Source organism: Diabrotica undecimpunctata, chromosome 7 (genome assembly GCF_040954645.1).
Source record: "Diabrotica undecimpunctata isolate CICGRU chromosome 7, icDiaUnde3, whole genome shotgun sequence".
Taxonomy (NCBI): Eukaryota; Metazoa; Arthropoda; class Insecta; order Coleoptera; family Chrysomelidae; genus Diabrotica; species Diabrotica undecimpunctata.
The window spans coordinates 13,065,804-13,093,396 of NC_092809.1; the positions used below are offsets into that span (position 1 = coordinate 13,065,804).

A 27,593-nucleotide genomic window follows, 5' to 3' on the forward strand; every position below is an offset into this window, starting at 1 on the left:
TTCATAAGTATTTACAACTGCCAATATATATAAAACTTACTTTACGAAGATAAAAATAAAAAACCAACAACTCGGATTATGTTGTAAATTTTCATTTTATTTTAAAATTTATGTTTTTTGCATATATTACATATATTTAATAAGATTAACTTGAGGTTTTTAAATATTTCAAAAATAAAAAAGGAAATTCATAATTGGGATTCGAACTCACAACCACCAGCGTATGAACCAAACACGTAAAGGATTTGCCAATTAGACATGACACTAACAGATTTCAAAATTGACAGTTCTCGGTAAAACAGTGATTATTTTGAAATACATAAACGTTTAATTTTAAATAATACAAAACATATCACATAAATAATAATATTAATACATATTATATTATATATAATATTATATATATACAATATTATATATATAATATATATAATATTAAATATATATACAAAAGGAACATTTTTATTCTAAAGAGAGGAAGAGAGAGAAAATATATCTTCTGTCTCTCTCTTACTCATTATCTTACATATGTAATGGTTTCACAGATTCACTCTCATGCAAATTTCCAACGCCGACCGTGCGTATAGAAGTATAACTTCAAAAATTTGATATAGGAAAGTTGTGCAATTTTTATTACCAACATTTTGGATGCGCGGTTGGTCATCGTTTTGGGGGTTCGCTGCCATTATACGTTTTCTGTTCCTGTTTTCATGGAATTATAAATATAATATAATAATTAAAATATGTAGTGAAATTTTTTTTATATTTTATTAAATAACTATAATCTAAGGATATTATAAAACATATGAATTTATACAAATCAGTACAAACTAAAAATATGTAATAAAGTAACTAAACATGTTTCAATTTATTTCAAGAAGTATTAATTAGATCACAAAACTATCCCCTTCATATTTTAGGGCACTTGGGATTCTTGTAAACTATTTTCACTCATGCTACTAGATAATCCAGATGAATCCCTGGTATTATTTGTACTCTGGATGACACTATCAACTTCCATCAGGTTCGAAGGTTCTGTGTCTACAACTGAAAAATATAATTAACTTCAAATTAAAACGAAAAAGATAAATTTAGTATATAATTTACCATAGTTAATAAAAAATAAACATAATTATTAATATAGTGATACACTTTATTATTATTAGTATATAAATAAAAGGACATTAGGATAAAGTGTATGATATATATTTAAAAAAAAATGTAAACTAATCAGTTATGCGTAACACTGTGGGAAAAGTAACCAGAAACACGTAATTTCATTAAGAATACAAGACAAAAAATAATCCTATTGGCCAATCGACCTAGAAATCCCTAATATCGCTCGATACGCGTATATAAAAGTAAACGATTTTCAGGTCAGCCAGGTCAGTCACTCACGGGATCTACTAGAGTCAACTGCACTCTAGGGGCTCTCCTCCAGGTACCACTTTCAGACTATATGGCTGATTTATTTAACAACGCAAATTGGTGTTTTTATTTTACTTGTTCATGTAAGAAATATCTTGTCTTTATCAAGACAAGAGACACCGAAACAATATTTCACCAAGTCCATACTCAAAGACTTAGCAGAGGATTCTTCAACTACGACGGTCGAAGCCCTCTGCAGAGCATACGACGATGCCAAGGTGGTTCGACCCCTTATTTCCGACGAGATGACATGGCGCCCAACTCGGTTTTTCGAAAAAACGCCCAGCCACACCGAAGGCACATTGATGAATCCGTCGTGTGCTGGATTCAAGAAGACAGCGGGAAGAACCATCGGATCTTAGAGCACTTATTCTAACATTCCGCCATCGAGACCTTCTGCAGACACTGATGCCTTCAGTGTACCAGATACCTTTGACGAGTCAGGATTTTTCGAAGTTGGAAGCCCCAGAAGCTAACGGAAGTCCCGGAGTAGGCCCAGTCACTGCCTCCCTACCAAAATGTGGCCCGACACCACGTAGGCCCAGGTGCACTCGACTACGAAACACCGGGATATAGCAGATGGGAACCGGATGGCTAACCAGAAGACGAACCCGCCGAAGGAGTCAGTACATCGACCGAGGATGGCACCTGCAGGAGAAGAAGATGATGTCAATGCCACCAACCTCTGGAAGCTGTCGTAAGTGTTGTGTAGTGCTGTGCTTATTTGAACATTAATTCTAATTGTATTTTCTTAATAAATTTTTTCCCAGCCGCAGAGTCTCCAGAAGAGGGGGGATGTCATCGAGTGCTATAGTCTGTGGACTAGTGCACATCGCCCTCTCTCAAATCCTTTCTATTGGCTAATCGACCTGGATATCCCTAATATCGCTCGATATATAAAAGTAAACGATTTTCAGGTCAGTCCCTCACGGGCTCTCCTAGAGTCACCTGCACTCTAGAGGCTCTGCTCCAGCTACCACCTCCAGACTCTGAGGCTGATTTATTCAACAACTAAAATTGGTGTTTTTATTTTATTTGGTCATGTAAGAAATATCTTATCTTTCGGAAATACCGGAAGAGACACCGAACCAATACTTCACCGAGTCCTTACCCAAAGATAAACTTAGCAGAGGACACTTCACCTACGACGGTCGAAGCACTCTGCAGAGCGTACGAGGATGCCAATTTGAATCATCCATATAATATCCACCACATGTTTATTAAAATTTTATAAATATTATTTAAAATTTAAAAATAAAGAAAACATAGTATGAAGCTTGCGCTAGTCTACAATACCGCCTATTGTACCACTTTTTTTTTAAGTAACACCACACATTCAAATTCTTTAAAATATAAAAATTCTTAATTTTTTCTTTTAAAATTTTGTTTAATGTAGTAAACAAAGGAAGTAAATAGACGTGTAGATAGCCTCGGTTTTAGTGACGTCAATCCAAAGGAGTATATACTTCATCTAATTTACTTACCGTTGCACGTCATCCGCGTCATAGTCCGTGAGGTCACATGTTACCAACACGAAATATTTAGACGGTAGGTGTGTTCTTTTTTAGAATCACTTTGCCGAGTACACTGGCATTACAGCCACTAGACATATTTTATTATATACGCGTAGAAATAATATTTAAAGATTTCTATTAATGTTAACTTAAAGAAATACACAATAATGGGTTTCATTTAATTTGTATAAATGCATTATAAAGCGTTTTTATAAAGAACATTTATACGACGCATACAAGCGGCTCAAATTGTTTTTAACAAGATTATTTTTTAACTCTTGTTTTGTTTCTATTTATTTACATTAAATATTAATTTGTTTTGTTGTATAACCCACTTTTGCAATAATTGTGACCTATTTGATTTAAAATGGATTCAGGATTTTTTTATACTTTGGCAACTATGTTAACTTCGATCTCTGTCAATGATAATGACGTACAACGGTAAGTAAATTAGATGGACTGTATATGACTGTTTGTGTGTGAAAATAAAATTATTGTTTTTACTATTTTCCTTACAACTTCATACTATTTTCTCACCTTTTAAACCTTCCTTGGACTTTTACAAATATTTCAAAATCAAAATTAGCCAAATCGATGTCGTCGTTCTCGAGTTGTTATAAAAAAGATATAAAAAAATAAAATGGCGTCTGTTAAACGTCATTTTATTTTTATAAATAAGTGCATATGTATGTATATGACGTATATTATTATATACAGCAAGGTTGTTGCAAGCGTTTCGGTCACGTATGAGATTATTCCTGGCCCGTGCAAAAACATACAGATATACCGAGCGATAAGAAGTATTTACTTCAAAATGGTTGAGATATGGTAAATGGTTGGTAAAGTAAGTCCGTACTTATCAGTCTAATAATTTAATTTTTATAAACTACACATATTCTTTCTACTCGCCTTCACTGCTAACATTTCTTTCTGGATTTTTATCTCCAGAATCTCCAGTACCAGAAGCGGCCTCAATCGGTCGTCTAGTCTCTTCGTTGGTCGACCCATGGGACATTCGCTTTTCATTCTGTTTTGTTTGCTCGTCATATACTCTTGGATCTATCGTTATAGACTTCGTGCAATCGTACGTTTTGTAAATTCCTATGAGATTATCGCACAGTTCGAACATGTTGGATCGAAGAGAGATTATAATGAATTGGGCATTTTTGGTGCGTTGCTGAAATTAATAATTCATGAACTGAGTATTAAAGAATCGATTAGCTATCTAAACTACCCCATAATATATAATAAGGTGAAAATAATTACTATTTTAATGGGAATAAACCACAATTGAAGGTTAAAATAAGTTTATTCACGTTTCAATCTCCACTTCGGAAATCGTTCTCAAAATACAAAAATTAATAAATTAAACAAATTTTGTTTTTTGTTTCTTGGTGAAAAATTCTTCTAATAATTTATTTTAATTTGACTTATTTATATTGACAATTCAGACATACATTATACATTTTAAAGTAGACGACTTTAAAACGGTATTGCCAATATTGCGGAGTTGCGTTCCTTGGATGACTTTGTTGTAGGATAGTTCATTCGATTACATGAAATCAACTTTAACTTGAGAATATCCGTCAGAAAAAATCATAGCATGTAATTCGTCTTTAAACAGAAAATACATGCCATGATGACAGTAAAATTCTCCTGTTAGTGATTCCATAGTGAATCATAAGGAAAAAACAAGGAAAAAAACCCTCACTCACAATATTATCCCGACATGGTAAGTATTTGGTGATACATTTAGTTTATTCTCAATAAACACCAAATTCTGATTTTATATGTTTGTTACTTCTTCTTCTTCCTATGCCGTCCCCATTAAGAGAGGTTGGCGACCACATTTCTAAAAGCTTCTCTGTCTTTTGCAACGTGGAATAATTCGTCTACAGTCATGTTTTTGTCCAGTCTCGAATATTTCGCAGCCATGACTTCCTCTTTCTACCTATTCCCTTTTTGCCATCGACTCTACCCTGCATGATGACCTGCAGAAGACTATATTTATCATTCCTCAGTATGTGTCTAAGGTATGTAGTCTTGCGTACTTTTATTGTTCTCAACAATTTTTTGTCTCGACCCATCCTTCCCAGCACTTCCTCATTGGTGACCCTGGCAGTCCATGAAATTATCAACATTTTCCGGTATTTCCAAAGTTCAAAGGCTTCAATCTTTTTAACTATTTGCGCTTTTAACCTCCATGTTTCTACCCCGTACAATAGTTGCGACCAGACGTAACATTCAACAAACCTCAGTCTCAGCGCAGTATTCAGATTTTTGTCACAGAACAATTGTTTGAATTTTAAGAACGCTGCCCTTGCCATTTCTATTCGTACCCGGATCTCTTGGTCTGGATCTAATTCTGTGTTGATGTAAGCTCCCAGATACTTATATTTTGTCACTCTCTCTATTTGCTGTCCACCAAGAGTTAGTGGTTCGTTATTTATTGGACTCCTTGATACTATCATAAATTTGGTCTTATCTGTGTTGATGTCAATTGAATGCATTCACTATTTATTGCATCTAGTAAAGTTTGTAGTTCTTCTATACTCTCAGCCATAATTATCGTGTCATCTGAAAATCTCATGGTGTTTACGATTTCTCCACCAATTCTTATTCCCTTTTTTCTTTCCCATAAGGTTTTGTTATTAAAAAAATATAAATGATGTGTCCTCGATATGTTACTGACTTACTAATAGTGGTATTTTCTTTTTATTTACTTCCTCTGTTAATATGGGTAACCTGATCCTTGATCAGTGTTAGTCAAGATAGAGAACTGCTAAAGACTGTTAAACATCAAAAAATGTCTTATCTGGGACATATAGTAAGAGGAAGTCGATATATTTACAATACAATATTACAACTGATCCTTAAAGGCAAAATAGACTGCCGTAGAGGTGTAGGAAGAAAGTTTCTTGGTTAAAAAACATTCGTGAATGGACTCAGATATTAAATGCAGGACAATTATTCCATATTACAGAAGATCGAGAAGCTTTTGCAATGGTGATCGCCAACGTCGGATAATTCTGATATGGCACGCGAAGAAGAAGAAGAACCTGATCCTACTGCATTTTGCCGAGTAATTTGCGACACAATTGGTCTCCTTGAGCATAATTAGAGCCGCTTCTTTGATTTTTCTCTTTTTACCATTTGTTTCTTTGAGGACTATACTTGAATCATTCCATGGAACCCTATGTTCATTTTCCCATGCGTGTTTACACATTTGAGATCTATCAAATTCTCCTATTTTTAATATAAGATTGATGTTCACTTATTCTAATATTTAATGGCCTTGATGTTTCACCTAAATAAAAATGATCGCATTCACAAGGTATTTTATAAATACAATTCTTTGTTCTTTCTTGTTCATTGTTAGGTCTAGTTTTAGATAAAATAGATCTCAATGTGTTTGTTGTTTTGAATGTTGTTGAAATGTTGAATTTATTTCGTATCTTGTTCAGTTCTTCTGATAATCCTTTTATGTATGATACTGTTATTTTCTTCGTATTATTACTTATGTGTGCTGTAGGATCTCGTTCTAAGTTGTTCTGTTCTATTCGGTCGATTGTTGAAAATTCCCTATTTATAAACGATAAAGGATAATCATTTTTTAATAAAACAGATGTTGGCAAATGTTTTTCCTCGAAGAACGAATTTTCGTTAGAACAAGCAATTTTGGCTCTATCGTATAAGGATTTAATAATTCGCTTTTTAATTTTGATATTGTGATTTAATTTGTAATTTAAAAATCTGTTGGTGTGTGTTGGTTTTCTATACACCTCAGTCTCGTTCTTAGATTTTAAAACATCCAGGACAAGTAGTGTGTTATTATATTCATTTTCCATGGTAAATGTTATTGTCTCTTCTCTATCATTATTTATCTTTCAAATATACCCGATACTTCATACTCAATATGACCCTTAATGTAATTTATTTGTAAACTCACATAAATATCAACTTACCTTAATGTAATTTCCAACAATTGAAACATTTTTGAAATCTAAGGCTGCATCAATCTCGTCCATTACATATAGTGGCGAAGGTTTGTAATAATGCAGAGCAAAGACAAGGGCCAAAGACGATAACGTTTTTTCTCCTCCAGATAAGTTAGAAATTTTCTTCCAAGATTTTTTCGGAGGCCTCACACTGAAATAAGTTTTTTATATATATAAGTTTGTAGCGTCAACGCATATGGTCCGGAATAATATCTTACTCCTAATCTTAAATCCTAATATTTGTTATAATAACGCGAGTAAGATGGTTTAAAATAGAATATGATAAATAGAGAATACTTACTTAAACTGAATTCCCTCTGAAAATGGATCATACGTATCAACCATTTCAAAATCAGCATCTCCGCCTAAAGTTATCATTTGATACATTTCCTTTAATTTGAGTTTTATAATGTTATAGCCCGTTATGAATTCGTCCTTTCGTCTGCTCTTCAAACTTTCCAATAATTGTTTCATTTCTACTCTTTTGTTATTAACTTCTTCTACGTCTTTGCATCGTTCTATATAAACAGTCTGCTTTTTTCGATACTCCTACAATTTTTAAAATAAACTTAAATAAATTGTCCTGCGCAAATTGTCCAGTGACTTATACTGGGAGAACCGTGAGACCGTTGTAAATACGGATTAAAGAAAATTTGTCAATATTGATAAATCTAGTTATGGTCATCATTTACACGAGACCAATTTTTGTCCCAAAGAGCTAGTAGGATCTTACATAACATACCTAGTAACAACTATACTAAAATGAAGTTACTAGAAGACCTAGAAATCAGTAGGAGATTAAAAAAGAAATCCTCAAAGCTGCGATAATACTCATATTATATTAAATTGCAAATTTGATCATATCTTTAAGAAATTTATTTTGTTTTCCTAACATGTGTTGAGGAACTAAGAACATTATGCTTTATTTTAACTGTTCGAGAATCTCATTCACTAGTTACTCTAGCTAGGGTAATTTTTGATATTTCGTCAAGTAGACACCAATTTATCTAACCATGGTTTTTGTTTTTCATTTAATTGCTTCTAGACTTGATCAAACAGTTTTTGATGGATTTTTTGATAATTTTGGATATTTAAATTTTCACTTTAAAATTCACTTCATAAATTCAATCTGCACCTGAAAACTTAGTCATTTTCAATTTTAATTATATGATACAGAGGTGGCTTAGTATATACAACCCTCTTGACAGTCTTGACATACTTTTGCACAGCTGTTTCCCTCGTTTTAACCAGGCAGGCATTGGTATACCAAGCACTCCTAAATGTGATTTTTACAACTTTTTTGTGTTTTTTTTGTTAACAATAATTCTTCCATGAAGTATTCAAAACCTCCTACAAGTTGTAACTTTGATCTTTGTAATTTTTCCATCAATTTCGATTTTACATCGTAGTGGGTATTTAGACGCTGTCATACATTTTGTTTTTTCTGCTGATATTGTCATATAGTATTTCTTGGCTGTTGTATTGAAGATATGTGTTAATATTTGGAGCTCGTCTTCTATCTCGGCGATTAATGCGGCGTCGTCTGCATAACATAATATTTTGATTTCTTTGTTCCTCATTCTGTAACCATGACCTTTACATACTGCTTGTATTATTTCGTCCATTATTATATTAAAGAGAAGTGGGCTTAACGAGTCACCCTGTCTGACTCCGCTTTGTACTGGTATACACTGTGTTACTTTTTCTGATTTCTGAAAAATTGATTTCTATTTCGTATTCTTCTATAGGTGTCTCGGGATTATGGAGTATTTAGGCCTCTCGTTTCTCTTTACATTTCTCTTTTATTTCTTTTCTGAACCATGATGTATTATTGTTGTTTCTTTTGTTCAGTACGACTTTGCGTTTTCCCAGAGCTGTTGCTACTTTTTCCATGTTGTTTTTAATTTTCTCCCAGCTCTCGTTTATATCTTCGATGTCGTCTATTTGTTTCAGCTGTATCTTCTGTGCTAGCCTCCTTTGGTACATTTCTCTTGTGTAGTCGTTCCACTGTGATTCTACATTGAATTTGTCCTCGGTGATTTCCTGTAGAAAATGTATTGGTGCTATTTTCATTCTTGTTTTTGCTAGTACTAGTTTGTGTTCACTCCCTGCGTCTGCTGAGTTTAAAGTTCGGATATGTAGAATCCGCTTTGGGTGGATTTTTTCTATTAGTGACTATAAAATCAATCATGGATTTGTGCCCCCTGGTGTTTTCAAATATATATTTATACTGGAGCTTATGGTCGAAAAATGTATTACTGATTATCAGTTCGTTAAAAGCACAGATATTAGCCATGAGTTCTCCATTTGCGTTGACATTTTCATTAAATCTTTGTTTTACTCCTGGAACTATTTCATTTCCGATTCGTGCATTAAAGTCACCCACAAGAATTAACGAGTTCTTCATGAGGATCCTTCATTTCATCCAGGATAGTTTGCAATTGTTCGTAAAATGCCTCTTGTTCCTCCTTAGGTTTATAGTTCTCGGGACTATAGTGACAGATATGCAGATACGATGGCATGCGACAGGTTGAAAGTACTTAGCTGATTTTAATAAAAAAAATTACACACTATCAAGTTTTTGAGAACATACACCTATTGCCAGTTTGACCTATATTTTAGAAGTGTGTACAGGTCATACAGTCTTTTTCCAATAATTTTAATTGGCTATCTTGAAGCAGGAACTTAATGAGAAACTACACCATATGCAGAAGAAAAATGTGTTGTTTCTCCAAGATCATGCACTGGCTCACAAGATCATTATGACAATAGAAAAAATTAATGAATTGGACTTCCAACCCATGAATCCGGCTTATTCTCTTGATTTGGCCCCATCCGATTATTATGTGTCCCAAATCTGAAGAGATGGCTCGTAAATAAAAAAATGCAGCTTGAACGAAGAGATAATTGACGCCTATTTTGTAGATCTTCCAGAATCATATTATTCGGACGACATAAAAATGTTGGAAAATCGCTGAACTCGTTATATTAAACTAAAGGAGACTACATCGAATAAAACAAAAAAAATTCTGGAAAAACATGTTTTTCATTTCAAAAGAGGTTATTTATTAGACCATTTGGTAACTTACCTCAATTGCATTCAAATTTGGTTTGGCCACTTTCAGATGGGTTTCAGCCGCTTCCAGTTCCTTCTCAACAGTAGCGGTATCCTGATCTTCTAATTCTTCGTGTGTATATTTTTTAAGCTCTACTGGAGTTTCATTGGGAATATCTTGGGGTTTCAAATGCGAAATCTAAACAAAATGTGTTATTACTTTTTGTCTTATTTCCCTGTCGTTCTGTTAATTATACTTTCTTTCACAGAATCGTTTAATCAAAACCAAGCATTTGTGAATCGTAAAATAATTGGCAATTTGGCACTAATCATCAAGTAGATATTTTATAACAAGCTAATAAGACAATATTTGCAATAGTTTTACATCTTTAAAAATAAACGATCACTGAAGTCTTAAACAAACCTATGTACTTAACTATGCATACATACCTTCTTTTCCAATTGGTGTATAGCCCCCTTATAGTCAGAAGCCTTGCTATTAAATGCTTTTACCTTTTGATCAACGTCAACTTTATCAGATTTAATCTGGTTTTCTTGCTTCAACAAATGAGCAACTTCTTTCTTTACATCTATAAAATAATTGATACATATAAATAAATTTGATATTGACGTCAAAGATAGAAACCTACCTCCATATTTTTCTTCTTCCTCGGCAAGCTGTTCGGTAACTTCCTTAACGTAATCCAATAGTTTCTTCGCATCTTCTTCTATTTCAGTACGTTCAGCTTTCATCCGCCTCAGTCTGTTTTCCATATCCGTAATATCTTGTTCCATAGTTTTAATCTTTTCTTCAGATTTTACCGTATTTCTAAAAATCACAAGGCATCAAAATCATATAATCATAAATAAATACCCGGGTACTTTTATTCCCTTCAAAAGAGCCCCAACAGTACACAATTCTAGCAATATAAATATAGTCATAAACACTATACAACTATAAACTTAAATTATAAAAAATATATTTTATGGTAACATATTCCGACCACAACAGTCTATAGTGTCAGTGGCGGATCCAAGGGGGGGTCACGTAGGTCATGACCTCCCAAACAAAATTAAATATCAATCAAATAATCCTAAAAAAAATAATTTAAAACCCATCAAGCCTATAAGCAGGAAGTCAAGAGTTGAAATGATTCAAACTCATTTATTCTAGGGGTAAGTGTAGAATTACGCGAAAGCCTTTTTACATTGCTCTTTAAAAAAAATCAACAATCTGTTCTTAGTAGCGAATGTGTGTCCATGCCTGTCCAGTCCCTTACATTGTTCAGCCAGGAGCATTTTCTTCTTCCTGGACCTCTTTTTCCTTCTACTTTCCCTTCCATTCCATACTTGTAATTCCGAGAGTCCATGTTTCCACTCCGTATAGCAATAAGGAATAAATGGATGTTTTTACAAATTGATATCGGGTAACCAACGATAAGATAGAGTTTATTAGGAATGTTTAATACATTCAATAATGTTTACACTTACATTGAGTTATTGCATATAAATTACTTAACTTTGGTTCATACTTATTTATCCTTGGTTTGTTCTTGATTTTGTAAATATAGGATAGGTGGGTTTAAATTAATTGTCTTTAAAATACCTAGTTTAAATTGACAGTCCTTGATTTTTTAGTATTTATATTTTAATAACTTTCCTTTGGTTTAATAGTCTTGTACACTTGATTTTACAGTCATAAAGTATGAGGGTTTAATTTTTTAAAACAATTATTGAGAAAATGGTTCCCTTATATGAGGCACAAATCATATCAATCGTAAAGGTGCAAAAATCTAAATCCTATATCATAATCACCCGCAACACCCATGACACCCCACCCCCGACAAAAATTTCTGGATCCGCCACTGTATAAGGTGGTATTAATATGTAACCCCCGGTACAGCATATTGAATAAAATTATTCAATATACATTTTGCTGAATAATAGTCCAAGATTCCACTGCAAAATCACTATGTTCTTAACGTATTTAATCAAACTCGTATTTTTCAATACATTTATGAATAGGAGAAACAAAATTTTCGTTTATTTATTTTTTAAATAAAATTGTCTGCGAGTCATTAGATCGTAGGCGAACACTTCGATTAAACATATTGTGTCTTTTTATTCTGATCGATATTTCACAACCTACAGTACTGTGCGAATTAATGGAATCATAGGTAGTTTTTGAATGAAAAACCAGTTTATCTAGAAAAAAACGGGTGTGGCAGTCCAGTGGGACTGCCGGTAGAAGTTTCACTTCTATACACGCATTCGCCGTTACAAATTTATTTGGTAGTCAATCTGCACAATCATTACATATGTAATGCTATAGGTAAGACATAGCAGAAAGAGAAACACAATTAATAACAACTTACTAACAATTAATAAACAACATTTGACCTGTAATAGGAGTATAGTAAATGAAGGATTGAATCAATATTTTGATGAAATATTTTATTTTCATATATGTATGAAAGGAGTTGAATGCAAAAATTTTTTTACACATACTCTGCAGTAAAATTCATTGTTTATTTTGTTATTAATGTAAAAATACAATACAATACACTGCAACATAATTCAATATAATAAAACAATACAAATTAAAATGCCATATTCATAAGTACTTAAAAATGACAATACTATACAAACTTTTCTATTTACGCATATGTTTAATTTACCATGTAATAATATTAATAAAAAAGTCCTCCCCGACTGGGAATCGAACCCCGGTCTCCCGCGTGACAGGCGGGGATACTGACTACTATACTACCGAGGACATGACACAAACGTATTTCAAAATTGACAGTTCTGGGTCATACAGTGATTTATTGAGATTATTATTTTGAAATACAAAATACTAATATAATTATGAACATTTAATAAATAATATACAAAAGGAACATATAAGGAATATATAAAATACAAAAGGAACATTTTTATATTCGAGAGAGGAAGAGAGAGAAAATATATCTTCTGTCTCTCTCTTACTCATTATCTTACATATGTAATGGTTTCACAGATTCACTCCCATACAAATTTCCAACGTGGAGCGCGCGTATAGAAGTATAACTTCAAAAAATTATATTTTGACAAAACTGTAAAGATAAACTTACATCATTTAGTAGGAAATATGTCCCCCTTTGTCTGCAATTATTGTTTTTACCCGCTTTGGCATAGATTCTACGAGCTTCTGACAGTTCTCAGATATCCTTTATCTCGAAACCAACGGTCACCTGAATGACCGCTTCTATCATTTTTATTTTTGTAGTACAGTCAATTTTGCACAGTCTAGCTGTGCATTTGGCCCATACATCTCAATGGGGTTGAGGTCTGGCGAATTACTGGGCCAATATAAAACATGAATCTTCTTATTTTTGAAAAATTCCATCATTTGCTTTGATTTGTGACAAGGAGCAGAGTTCAGAGTTCTGTTGAAGAATCGCTTATCCTTGAGGCTGACATTTTTGGAGATCTGTGTTCAAACGCTGTCCCAAGGTGGATTTGTATTTTTGGCTGTTCATCATGCCTTCGATTTCAAAACATTTCGATCATCAAAACATTTTTTTGACTGGATGTTTTACGGTTTGATCAATATGAGATGGTGTAAGGTTTACATTGTCAGACTTCCTGACGAATTTCGACCGCTGCCGCGTGGTACGTGATACGGTTAACGTGATAATCTTTTCACGCTTCCTAGGCGTAATATCCATGATAGAATTAAACGAAACAAACTCACTAATTACCGAAAACAACACCCAATAGTACAAAACAACTCAAACTTAGTGGGAAATGTCCTAAAACATCCTCAAATAAAACGCAGAGAAAAGTAAGGTTATGTTTTCAATGCTTGGTCAGTTGTAAATGTGTCGACAGTGTTGAATATTGAAAAATGTCACAATGATTCCATTAATTCGCACAGTACTGTACCATTATAAAAAGGAATTTACGGTTACATTTAAATAAATACCTTTGTGCAGTAGTTACAGCTACTCTAAGTCTGGTTATTTCAGCTTTACACTTATCTACAGTCTTTGTAGCCTCATTAATATTCTTATCGATGGTTTTCATTTTACCAGAAGTTTTTTCTTTAATTTCCGCCGTAAGATCATCGACTTGTCTTTGGAGAACTGCAGCTCGTTCACTTGCTTCGTCATATACTTCTTTTTTTTGTTCCACTAGGTTGGTTAATTTTTTCACTTTTGCAGGATCGGCTTTTGTAGCTTTGGATTTCTGCTCTTGTTCTTTTAGTTGTTTCTCTAAGACAGGTTTTTGTTGTTGTAAACCCTAAAAAAATGCAAGTTAAGCAAAAAACGACAAGAAACGTTTGATGATTAATTTTGTTATAATACCTTTAGTTCCATTGAGAACTTCTCATAGTCTACTTTCATTTGCCTCAGTTCGGGTTGTAAAGTATTAATTTGGCTTTCCAATGAAGCCTGCTTTTGTCTCAGATCTCGGACCTGCTGCTCCATCTGTTGAATATCTTCTTCCAAATTCTGTAATTCTTTAGGATCTACGTTCGATACACGAACAGACTGACCCATCCTGCCTTTACTTACTCTACCTCCGCCACCACTCATGGTACCTAAAACATATACGAAGATTAGCAAAAATACCATTCATGGTACCTAAAACATATACGAAGATTAGCAAAAATAACAATTATTTAAAACTAGGTCAAAGAAATAAACATTAGACTTACTCTCAACCAGTTTCTTGTACCTTTGAACAATAAACTTTGCTGTTTATCGTCAGAAATCCGGAACGGTTAATTAAATGATGCCACAGTTTAATTAAATGGTGCTGTCAACCACAGGTATATTTAAATGTCTTTATTGTCTTGATGATTGTGTGTTGTTTCTGTTTTTGTCCTATCTATTTTGTCGTTTAACCTCACAATTTTTTGATAACCATCAAAAACTAGATTTTGGAGCTCTACAGTGCAATAAAGCTGGCCCTCAGACAACAGCCTACCATAATTGAGTTTTATGTAATTATGCTTCCCCCCTTCTTTCTCTCTCCCTCTCTCTCTCTCTCTCTCTATATATATATATATATATATATATATATATATATATATATATATATATAAATTATTATTATGATTACGATTAAACCTCTGAATTCACTAGTTGAATACTTTAGAAATATATATATATATATATATATATATATATATATATTTTGAGACTTTTTGGGTAAAACAGTTGAAAGAATAGGCTAAGTGTACTCTTGTTCCTTTATTATTCCAATATTTCGTCGATAGTCATCGACATCATCAGGGATGAGGATTTGAGATTATCGCCGTAGAGAAAGCTGGTCAAAGTTATAAAAATTTTGTAAAAAATTGTATAAGTTTTTTTCACAAAATACATGTATTGTAAATTTACAAAGACTGGTACAAAGACAACGCACAATTTTTACTGTTAATTATTGGACAGAAAGTCCTCTCTAGAGAGTTTTACATCTTTTTTTATTTAATTGTTAACCTGAACTTTATGTCATGTAAAGCCGACAATGTGGTTGATTTGTAGGTTTGAAAACTCTGGAGGTATAGGCAGACCAAAAAAAAAATGGATACAGCAAGTAGTAGAGGCGGGAAAACTTAAACAAAAATCACTCGAGGAATTGAAAATAATGGCAGGAAAGAGAAAAGAATGGAAGAGGTGGGTAAATGGAAATTAAAATAGCTAGCCCAAATCCGACACCCTGATAGGGTAAAAGGAAGGGGAGAAAGAAAGAAAGAAAATTTACCTGTTGTTTCAATTAATTCTCCATTAAGTGTCACCACCCTAAATCTCTGCGCACCATAGGCAATTCTTGTAGCTTGTTCCAAGTCGCCTGCTACCAATGTATCTCTCAAAGCATAGTAAAATGCAGTTCTAACATCTTCGTCTGGTACTTTGATCAAATCGTATAAGCGGTGTACGTTTTCCGGTCTAAAATTTCATGTAAATAGACAAATTAATACAAAAAATTAAACGGGGGAAATTTAAATATCCAATAAAAGAAGATGAAGAACCATAACTCTTTATTTTCGGGTCTTTTTATAATAGTACAGGACAAGAAACTCAATGTTATGGACAGATAGTAAAATAGGGAAAAAGCGGCTTCAGAATAATTTGCTATAGTAATATAAAAAATTCTAAACTTACGTTGATATTCTACTGGTTGCGTATGGCCTCAAATGTTCTTGTTTATCGAGAGCGATAAACGTAGCTCTACCCAGATTATATTTCTTCAAAAATTGTATACACCATTCTGCTGTACTAACTGTATCGACAACTATGTTATCGAGAGGTCCGCAAGCAGTTGAAATGGCAACATCGTATTTTTGATCGATCGCACCTAAATCGCCCTGTAATACAGATTATGTAATTAACGGACAGTGATATAAACCAATAGCTATAGATTAACTATAGTACACAGTAACTATAACTATCGAGTCAGGCCATGGAGTGGGGGTATCTACATTGTAAAAAATGACATGCACCCTATCCTCCATGCTATGACATGCTGGACGACTGATACCGTCTGTACAGTAGTCAACCCGTGGAGATATAAGAGGGAACACAAAGTGTATCAATACTCATAAACTTATGAAATGCACCTGGCGGAACATAAGGGCCTTCAGATTTTACTCTTTTTCAACTTGTCTTGAGTGAATCATTTCCTATCAGCCTCTCTTACTATAACAAACGACAAGTGAATACTCGTATATATGCCTTCAACGTACAAACAGCATTAAATAGAAGCGTCAATGATAGAACTGGAGGTAGGACTAAAATAAAATGGGATAAAGTCGGTATAAGTGAAGTTAGGAACCGAGGAGAAAACCAAATAATACTTAAGTCTGGAAATGTGTTCCATTTCAGAGAAAACGAAGAGTCATCTGTCGGAGGATCTAAGATGCAAACTTCAAATTGTACAGTCTTACGCACCAACTACGGGCCACTCAGATAAGGAAGTTGATCAATTTTATGAAGATGTCAGCGCCAACTTCAACAACCCATTATACAATGATAATTGGAGATCTCAACGCCAAATTGGAATTCACACAAGATGAGGCAGAATCCGCTATGGGAAACTTTGGATTTGGTGGGAGAAACGAGAGAGACATCAGGAGTGTTTCTTTGTGATGAACTGTGTCAGGATGTGACGTTCCAGCTTCCGAGTCTTAGTATATATTTTTTTTCATATTCGTTTCCGTTTTCGTGGCATTTTGTCATCTGTGATCCGTCCCTTCTCCGAGGCTGTTACGATAGTTCTGCGAGTAAAGTCCTTCTTTAATACCGGTAGGTTACTAGCCTCTCCTCCTTTGTCCGAGATTGGACGGGCAGTGACGGCAATGCAGCCTCCTGAGCTACGCAATCCACCCAGTCAGCTACACCACTACCCCAGGCGGAGTTTTATATCTCTTTCTGATGGATAAAACAGGAAATGGTGTGATAACGGTCTGATTGTTAGTCTTCATCACCTTCTAAGTAAAATGTGACAACTATCTATGCTTCCATCACCATGAAATCGGTAATGAGTATGCCTTTATCCAAATACAATAAGTGACATTTTTCAATTCACCAATACGAAAAATTTAAATAACAGAGCAGTGAATAAAAAGCTTTTACTTTATTACTACTACACAAACTTATTTTTTTTAAATTTCGGATTATTCTACATATTAGGAAGTAATGTTTCATTTATTTATTGCATAATTATTAATTGTGTATTTCATATTTTTAGTTAGTTTTCCTGAATAAAACACAATGCACTTACCAATCTTCCATATAGTCCCGGACAATTTCCATCACGTTTTTGGTTCATTAAGCCGTCCAAAACAGCTCCTTTCGACTTAGTCGCTTGCATGGAACTCCTCTTCTCTTCTAATTGAGTTCTATTTCCTCTAATTTCAGAAATTAATTGTGATTCTTGCAACTTGACCACATTGAGTTCCTCCATGGCACTGTTCAATGATTTTTCGGTAGCTGGTATTTTCTTTTTTAACGTATTGACTTGTTTTATCCTCTCTGCTATGGTGGAATCGACGTTTTCATACTCTTCGAGCAAATTTTTTAGCTTTTCTTTTTCGCCTTCTTCATTGCTCACGTAAATGTTTAATTCTGATTCAGCCAATTTGTACTAAGGAAAGAAGTATTTATTAATTAATTTCGTACAGAAAAACTTAAATATAGTATATTTAATGAAGATATTCCATAAATTAAAGAATTTGAGCCGACTTTATTCTGGTGAAGCCCTAATATATTTTATTTTAGATTAATAAAGTATTAAATACTTATTATTAAGTACAAAACTTTGAGTTTTTTAAGTTACAATTAATATTGGCCATGTAAAATGAAATCTATGTGGAACGAAGGATAGAGCTGTTAGAAATTGATGGAAGGAGCGGTAGAGGAAAACCCAGGAGAAGGACTGTGTGATAGAGGACTTGAGTGAGAAATTGTTGGTCGCTTCCTGACGATCTATATATATATATATATATATATATATATATATATATATATATATATATATATATATATATATATATATATATATATATATATATATATATATATATATAATGCAAATCACAATATTTAAATTTAAAAAGTAATCCTAAATTAAAAGTACATAAAAATTCATAAATGAAAGGCTTCCAACCAAAATTGAATATATAAATACCTGTGATTTAGTTTCGTCGACAGCTTCCTTTAATCCTACTAATTGATTTTGTATAACATCTTTCTTTTCTTGCAGAGTTTTAGTTTCGGTTCTTAGACTAGACAAAATCTTAGTTTTTTCTTCTTCATACTTCTCTTTTTTGGCAGAGACTTCTTCGATCTTCCTTTCACATTCTTCTATACCCTGTTCAAGTTTTACATCATTAATATTATATTACAAATATTATTTATAAGATTATGCAATGAAATATACGGATATATTGAATATTGTCAATTCCACAGAGTAGAAAACAAGAAACTTCAACACCTTTTCGATACCATTTGAAGATTTTAGTTCATTAGGTTGATGATTTGATTACACGCTAGTCAAAGAAATGTTTCAAATGTAGCAAAGGGTTTGTGGCTTTGAATTTATAAGTCAATGTTGAAATCGAGTCACAGCTCGATCAACTCCCATTCATATACTTTACCAGAAGGCATTAAGAGACTAGAAACCGGAATATAGTAGTAGTATAGTAAATTGTGAGGATGTGTTATTCCCAGTTAATACAGTATACTCCCTCTATAACGAGATTATTACGAGGTTTCGCTTATAACGAGGTACATTAGATGTCCCGTGAAATTTCTATTGAACTATAACCCTCTACAGCGAGGCAAATTTGGTTATAACGAAAGAAAATAAGATTGAAAAACGTGTTTTTTACGATTTTGGAGCGACCGTGGCTATAAATAAGTACCCTTTTTAACTGCCGCCCGCAACAAACTTAACTGCCGCACGCAATAAACTTCTTCTGTTTAATCTACCGACCGATATTGTGTTGTCGGAAATTTACAATTTATGATTCACAAGTGTCAGTGTAGGGGTTTGACCTTTCGCACCTAATAAAGTACGTAAAGAGGCTTAAAACATGACAAATGTAACAAATTTCACCAGAATTTCATTTCACAGTTGTTTTGTCGTAGATGTTTATAGATGTTTGTTTCCTGATTGTGCTTTTGCGTCTTGAAAGTTGTGTTGTAGATTACATAATCGCATAGATTACACACTATGACTCCTAAAAGAAAAGCATTTACTTTATAAGAAAACATTCTTAAAGATGTTGGGAACGGTAAGAAGAAAGCAGAAGTTTGTCGTGAAAGAGGAACTTCAAGTTCCACTCTATTTACCATGCTAAAAAATAAACACAAGATTTTCGAAGCAGGTTCGACTTTTTCCGGTAAATCGAAAAAACTACTTGCCGCAACTAATAAAGAACTCGATACTGTAATGGTCAAATGGTTTACCGTAAACAGGGCTGCGCATGTTCCAATAAGTGGACCACTGCTTCAAAAAAAAGCAACACAGTTTTCGCAGGCGCTAGGTGGTGCTGAGAATTTTAAAGCATCGAGTGGGTGGATGAGCCGTTTTAAGGTCAGGCACGAAATTACGTGTGGAAAAATTTGTGGCGAAGCGAGGAGTGTTTCCAAAGAAGTCACCGACAACTGGTTGAAGTCATGGCCTAGAATAAGACAAAATTACAGTGACAATGTTTTCAATGCCGACGAGCTAGGACTTTTTTTAAAACTTACTCCAGATAAAACCCTCAAATTCAAAAATGAACGTTGTATAGGTGGCAAGTTATCAAAAGAAAAGGTAACTGTACTCGCGTGTGCCAACATGTCTGGTTTCGAAAAAAGGAAGTTAGTCGTCATTGGGAAATCTCAAAAAGCACGATGTTTCAGAGGTGTGAATCAGCTTCCTGTCACATATAAATTTAATAAAAAATCGTGGATTTCAACAGAAATTTTTAGTGGAGAACTTTTGAACTGAGACAGAGAGTTTTAACATCGAAAGATTCTTTTAATTGTTGACAATTGTACAGCTCATCCGAAAGTTAAGTTTAAAAAACATTGAACTTCTTTTTTTACCCCCAACTTGCACCTCTGTTCTGCAACTGATGGATCAGGGCATCATAAAGTCTCTTAAAGTTCACTACAGAAAACTTTTAGTTAAGCGGATCCTGAACAATGTGGAAAATCGTAGTGAATCTCCTGTTACTTTATTAGATGCCATAAATTTCATTCACAAAGCATGGACCCTCGTAGATAAAAAAACCATCAGAAAATTTTCGGTCATGCGGGATGAACAGAGACTGAGGTAGAAAACGAACAAGATGAAAATCCTGTAGCAAGGTGGTTGAGGTTACAACAGCAAGGTCAAGAACTAACCCAACTGAACAATGATGACGAGTTTGCTGCATTCATTGCCATTGATGATGACGTCATTGTTTGTGATCTTCCGATGGATAGTGAAATTATCGCGGAGGTAATAAATCCGCCGGCGGAGCGCATTATTATTGTTGTCTGATATAACGAGATCAGCTTATAACGAGGTAATTAGTCTGCCATTTCAGTTCTCGTTATAGAGGGAGTCTACTGTACAATTATAATGATTTCGTCTTACAATATTTCTCTGTTTAGTTCAGCTATGTTAGCTTAGGTTCAATATGAATAGGTGCTTAACCACCCTTCCACTTGACCTAAGAGGACTATAATTGAGGCTCTTACTTCAGCTACTAAAGACCACATTAAAAAAATCAATAGAATACATACCATTCACAAAATATTTTTTCTGTATTATATATAAGATTATTCAATTACTAAAATGAATTCATACCCCTTTACTTTCTTCTGGTACTTTTTTGAGCTTTTCTAACTTCGCATTTTCTGCTACAATAAGTTCTTTTGTTTTCTTTCTGGTAGTATTAGTTTGTGTCATGGTCTCTTGCAGCTGGATGTCCTTTTTATTAGCTTTGTTAAAGGCGTCAGTTAAACTTTCCTTTCGTGTCTTAAGATGTTCATAGGTTCTAAAATATTAAATTAAACTAGATATATACAAAACATGCATAATGAGACTAATACACCTATATGAAGGTTAATAGAGTGGTAGAAAGCGATCAAGATAGATCTACAATCTATCACTCGAACCTATAGTCTGTCCCACCTTGACTTTACAGTACAGGTTCTTATTACCAACAGTGATGCCAAATTTTATCAGAAACAGGTTTGAAGCAAATATACTTTTTTCTATATGATAACTATAAATAACTTAGGAATTAATATTATTGACAATTGACAATTTTGTGGCTGTCAGGGGTTCTAAAACATTATTTTTAGTAGGTTAATAAATACGTAGGTACCTATATAAATGATTAAAATGTATTTTACATTTCTTCTATACTCCCGTCTTCCTTACTTTCACTGCCACTGTCGTTATTAAGGTTTATTATAACTGCGTTGATATTGTTCAGTAAATTATCGATATTCCACATCTATTTTTCTGTGCTAATTACGTGTTGCACGTACTAATTCCGTTTTTGTGGGGAAACTTGAGAGTACGCTTCACGTATTAGATTTTCTACTTGTTCCTTCTTAAAGTTTGTAATATGTCTTGCCACGAATCTTTTTATTTCACTCCGTACCAGCTCTATCGGATTTAGTTCACAGTGATATGGAGGTAATCTTAGCAACTTAACATTCTTACTTTTTGCCATTTCATCTACGATACCCTCATCATACTGCGATTTAAAATGAGCTACAACGTCCAACAGTTCGGATTTTAGGTAATCTTCTTCGAAATAAATATCCTTTGAACGCAACACTATTTTATTTCTTCCTTATTGTCAAAATTGTTCGGAATTCTTTCCAACTTCCTGGAGTGATTGTCCTTTACTATTACAGTTTTATCGGGAATATTTGGAAGAAGTTTAGTTTTAAACCAATTTTCGAAAAGAGGTCCATTCATTTCGTCATGATAATCTGTTGTATTTTTCTTTGCTAAAAAAGTTAGTTCGGCTCTATTAATAAAACCATCTTTACTTCCTGTATGCAGTAAAACACAGCGTGGGCCACGTGCAGTAGGCGGTTTCAAGCCCCTAATGAGTCCACGAAAAAATGTAGCCCTATGTGACGATACGGAAGTGTCCTTCCATTCATAATTGACACTGTGTCGCTGTAATTTCAAACGGGACAGTCGATATTACCGGCATTCTGCTTATCTTTAGTTAAATATAAAAATAAAAATCCAGTTTTTTGTCGCGAAACAAATTAAGTGATTGTTAATGGGACCCAAAAAACGAAAATGGACTTCGCTTCTACAGCGACAAACCAGCATATTCTGCAATCAAACCAGCCGATGAATTGCGAGCCAATTACGAGTCAATAGCCAGTGGCGTACGATCCACAATACCCAATGTGCTCTGATCAACAATTACAAGGTAATATGCAAATTTCTCAACCTTTAAACACGTCTTACTTTCAACCCTTACAGCAACCCCAATGTATTAACCCACCTTCCACCCCTCTAAATCAATCCGAAATGTGGAAAAAAGTCGAAAACTCCAACAAAGGCAACGAACTGGTCCAGACAAAAGAAATGTAAAGCAAACAAAAATAAATGTTAAAAAAAAATTGACAATGTGACCAATATTTACCCATGATTCGCCCAAATATACAATGTAGTAGTTTTGTTCCCGAAATGTACGAATTTCTCGCAAATATCGATGGCGCCAAGAAATAATTTCGGGTTTTTCTATCAACATTGACTTTCTGTCGCGGTTTGTGTACAGAAATCCCATGTCCCTAATTAGTCTATGCAGTGTAGTTCTAAGGTAGATGTTCGTCTTTATTTACTACTGCTAATAGAGAATGTAATGCTGGGGGTGTATTCTTACGAAAAAACTTATGCACTATTCAATGAATGCTGTTTTATGAATGAAGTTTTATCACGCGATAATGAAGTTAGCTTGTTCTTGGATCGTCTCTTCGCTGGTTGTAATCCAAGTGTGGAGGAATTTTCTTTTTTTACAGAGTAAATTGTTTTTTCTGAAATGCCGGTTTCTACTGCCACTGTTTGTATTATTTTTGAAAGTGAATCATATCCTTGATTTACACGATAATTCACCATGTTGATTTGTTTCTCCCCTAATGACAATGCCTTCCTCTGGGGATGTTTAGAGTGCTACTCTCCATTAATAAATTCAATTGTTATAACACAAAAAACCACAATAATAACTATAGTCGATATGAACTTCAACGAATCAAATGAACTAACTAAAAAATGAACTAACTGAACTAATTAACAATTAATGAACTTCAACGAATCAAATGAACTAGCTAAAATTAATTTCAAGTATATAGACCTAAAACAAATAATACTTACGCAGATTTTTCTTTCAATAATGTTTCCTTTTCAATCTTCTTCTCATGTATTTGTTGCAAATTGTCTTCAAATGCTTTTTGTTCCGCTACAACCTCTTTTTTCTGTTCCTCAAGTCTTTCTAACTTAGTCTCAATATTATAACTAAAATTCAAACATACAAGAACTCATATAGGTACCTATAAAAACTGTTTAATTTGTTTATTTGATTAAAAACAGGAAAATGTAAAGTATGCATAGAAAAATGAGAAACTAAGTATTGCAACTTATAAGTATCTAAAACTAATTACTGTAGTGAAAGCTATAGAAAACTCACATATTCTTTTGATATAGAAAGTTTTTGCTTGTAACGACTTTGTTTTCAACCTTCAAAAATTTGACAGCTTCTTCCATAGGGGCTTGCAATTCTTTTAGTTCATTATCCACCAGCTGCATTCTATTTAATTTTTCAGTTTTTAGCGCAGTAAGATATTCAACTCGTTCTGTTACTTGAGTTAATGGTTTCTAAAAATAGATAGTATGGTTAAATATTATTTATAAAATTTTACATATCGATGGCTTGGTTCCAAATGTGGCTAACTACAATTTTTCCATTTTTGAGCTATTTACACAGTAAACTGCATAATTATTTTAAGGTTTGTTCCAAATATGGCGAATTGCATTAATTTAAAAATCTGCGCCAGAATATATAGAACCATTACTATCTATATACACAATGAACATAGTTCGCAATTCCATATGTAGCTAGTAACACACAGTCACCTTTGAAATGGACATCTTTCTATGTGGGTCTAGTTAGCGCCATTTGTTTTATTATAACCCATGGTACAATGAACATACCATACATTGTTCTATGGAAAGGAATATTCAAAACATAGTGGTAACGTAGAGCTTGATGGGGAACATCGACGCCTAAATGTTTAGGTAGAAACCTAAGACTATTGTAGATGATACTGAATCTTTCTTCTGGTATATTAGTTATCTCGGCTCTTTGTGTAGCGTCTTTCTCGAGAAAAATAAAATCTTCTAAACAATTTAGCAATTTCAGAAAGTAGGGAGTCTTCTTAGTACGTGAATTTCTTTTTTTTTGTAATTTATTAGTTTTACTTTTATCTTATCTCTTTTATATAAACTGATGTTTTTTATATAAAGACCTGATTTGATCTACAGGGTTAAACTTAAAATTTCATTAAATTGAAAAATATGATTTTGTAGTTAGCTACTTTTGGAACAGGCCATCGATATAATAAATTATCGTTTTTATTAAACAATCTGTCAATATAAAATTAGCATGTCTAAGAAGTAATAGATTATTTCATAAAATCAAAGATTGGACATTAGTAATGTGTAACACCAATGTCCTTTATAAATTAGGTATATTTAGTACATAATTATTGTATTACACAAGCAAGACCATCACTGAAATAATGTATCTCATACTGTAACAAAGAAAAAGACTGTTGTCACGAGGGTAAAGACACATACTATCAGAAAACAATGAACAAACTAAGTCCTGCAGATGACTCCAGAGAGGGAATAGAAATTAAAGCCACAGTCCATTAACTATCCTCACATAAAAAACTGAGCTCAATAAAATATACAATGATTAAAAGAAATTATATACCTTATAACGGTTAGTTCCTATGATATCTTCTAAGTACTCTAACATACCAGTTTCATGTTCACTTTCAGCTTTACACTTCATCATAGAGATTTGCTCCACTTCTCCCTGTGAAATTATAATACAAAATAAAACTATTAGTAAAATTCAGCAATCAAATATGGTTAAAAGAATATTTCACAAACTGTATGAAATATAAAGCAAGCCCAGTCAAAATGTAAGTAAATTTATGGATTAATTTTAAAAGCAAAGGCACTGGTGTTCTCCCCAATTATCAATAATTTTTTAAAAATTTACTGACAAACTATATAATTGCATGCTGAAACATACCTGAAGAATAAGAAACCTATTGTGATCCAAATCTATACCATGAGTTTTTAGTATTTTACCAACTTCTTTAAATTGTACTCTTTTGCCATTTAAAGTGTAATGTGAAGAATTATCTTTGTTAGCAACTCGAGATACAACAAATTCACTTCCAGGTACTACATCATACTCATCTCCAGACTAAAAAAATATAGTTCAGTAACATGTTCTGAATAAATTAAATGGTTCTTAAGTAATATCACCTTGTCGATAATTAGAGCAAAGTGTACAGCAACTGAACATGACTGCACATTTCTGTATCTATCAGAGTTGTGTAATAATACTGAAACTTTCTTTGATCTAATCTTTGTAGCTCTATAACCAAACACAAATAACATTGAGTCAATAACATTGCTTTTGCCACTTCCATTGGGTCCAATGATAGCATTAAAACACTAAAACATAATAAAATCAACATATACAAAGACATTTTCATTTCCAGTCTGCTTCCTACCTTGTGAAATGGTGCTAAAATCTGCTCTCCAGCGTAACTTTTAAAGAAATTGTTAGTAATTTTGGTTATAATTAAACGGGGACCCGTAGGGTCAAAAGATAAAGTTGGTTTGGTAGCCCTAGGAATTCGAATACCCTCTATTATGTCCGTATCATCATCAGATAAGTGTTGATCGTCGTCAATTATATCGTCCTCTACAGATTTTTCTTCAACGATTTTCTTTCTCGCCTTCTGTTTTTCAGTCATTTCGGCAGGCATTTTAATTTAATTTAAAACGATTAACCAAACATCAAATCTTTTATTTATAACAAAACATTTCCCACCCATCAAACAAAAATCAAATTAACCGACATAAACTTCTTCTCTTGTTTGAACTGTCGACCGACGTTTCGTTTGGACAAGGTAAGTTATCCAGCCACCACTTCCACTTGTTTAGCTTTAAAATTGTGAAGGAAATTTTACTAATACTACAGATCGATGATTTCTTCACTGGAGTAAATATTTTAATGTAAGGACGATAAATAATTGTAATAATAAATATGTAAGTTATGTATAATATTTTGTTTGTATTATTTATAGAATTATTCAAATTTCATTTGTCAATGTCACTTTTTACTTGAAGGACAGAGATTTCCTTAATTTTTGATTAAAATAAATTTAGTCAGTCTGTTTGCTTTTTCGATTTAAAAATTTAAAATGAGTGAGGATATACAACGAAAACTGCAAAATGAATTAGAAAATTACAAAAAAACTCAGAAAGGTAACTTATATTTTATTTGTGGCACATTGTTCTTAACCTCAATTATTTTTAGAACTTCAAAGAACCATTCAAACCAGACAACAATTGGATGGTCAATTAAACGAGAATGAAATTGTTAAACAAGAATTAGACCTACTTCCAAGTGATGGTAAAGTTTATAAATCCGTAGGACCTGTACTGATTAAAACTGAGTTAATAGAAGCCAAACAAAATGTCAGTAAAAGAATGGATTATATTAGCAAAGAACTGAAACGAGTCGACGATCTTATTAATACTCTAGATAAAAAACAAGATGTTCATAGGGAAGCTCTTCAAAAATTGCAACATCAGTTTCAACAAGCTCAAGTGAAAGCTGCTTTACATGCTTAATTTTAGTACTGGACTTACTTTAATGCTTGAATATTTATTTTAAAAACGAATTTCTGATAGTGAATCACATTTTCTGTTTAAAGATTCTGAATCTGCAGATGATACATTTTTAAATATCTAAACACCTTTGAACAGGCATTATTGTTACAAATC

At 33.2% G+C, this 27,593-nt stretch overlaps 2 protein-coding genes across 2 annotated transcripts; one reads left to right on the forward strand and one right to left on the reverse strand.

Moving 5' to 3' along the window:
• Window positions 1–754: 754 nt before the first annotated feature.
• Window positions 755–26,667, reverse strand: glu (structural maintenance of chromosomes 4-like protein gluon). Its single transcript, XM_072536734.1, has 20 exons — window positions 26,312–26,667; window positions 26,061–26,252; window positions 25,822–25,998; window positions 25,495–25,599; window positions 24,187–24,374; window positions 23,874–24,014; window positions 21,330–21,519; window positions 18,675–18,857; window positions 17,769–18,131; window positions 16,151–16,353; window positions 15,750–15,934; window positions 14,345–14,580; window positions 13,963–14,279; window positions 10,646–10,824; window positions 10,446–10,585; window positions 10,030–10,194; window positions 7,242–7,489; window positions 6,908–7,091; window positions 3,852–4,119; window positions 755–1,047 (listed from the first exon to the last, which is right to left on the reverse strand). The coding sequence occupies exons 1-20, from the start codon at window positions 26,567–26,569 to the stop codon at window positions 917–919; spliced, it is 4,053 nt and encodes a 1,350-aa protein (XP_072392835.1). The 5' UTR covers window positions 26,570–26,667; the 3' UTR covers window positions 755–916.
• A 239-nt stretch (window positions 26,668–26,906) lies between these two features.
• Pfdn6 (prefoldin 6) lies at window positions 26,907–27,593 on the forward strand. The gene is made up of 2 exons (XM_072536735.1): window positions 26,907–27,071; window positions 27,124–27,593. Exons 1-2 carry the CDS (start codon window positions 27,008–27,010, stop codon window positions 27,438–27,440), a joined length of 381 nt encoding a protein of 126 aa, XP_072392836.1. The 5' UTR covers window positions 26,907–27,007; the 3' UTR covers window positions 27,441–27,593.

What these genes read in the sequence shown, in the direction of transcription:
- Pfdn6 (XM_072536735.1), top strand. Translation starts at nt 27,008, where the DNA reads ATGAGTGAGGATATACAACGAAAACTGCAAAATGAATTAGAAAATTAC. An exon ending in TTACAAAAAAACTCAGAAAG is followed by an intron (nt 27,072 to 27,123) that starts GTAACTTATATT and finishes AATTATTTTTAG; the next exon opens with AACTTCAAAGAACCATTCAA.
- glu (XM_072536734.1), bottom strand. Translation starts at nt 26,569, where the DNA reads ATGCCTGCCGAAATGACTGAAAAACAGAAGGCGAGAAAGAAAATCGTT. An exon ending in TACACCAATTGGAAAAGAAG is followed by an intron (nt 10,195 to 10,445) that starts GTATGTATGCAT and finishes CATTTTGTTTAG; the next exon opens with ATTTCGCATTTGAAACCCCA. An exon ending in TTGTTGGAAATTACATTAAG is followed by an intron (nt 4,120 to 6,907) that starts GTAAGTTGATAT and finishes TATTAATTTCAG; the next exon opens with CAACGCACCAAAAATGCCCA.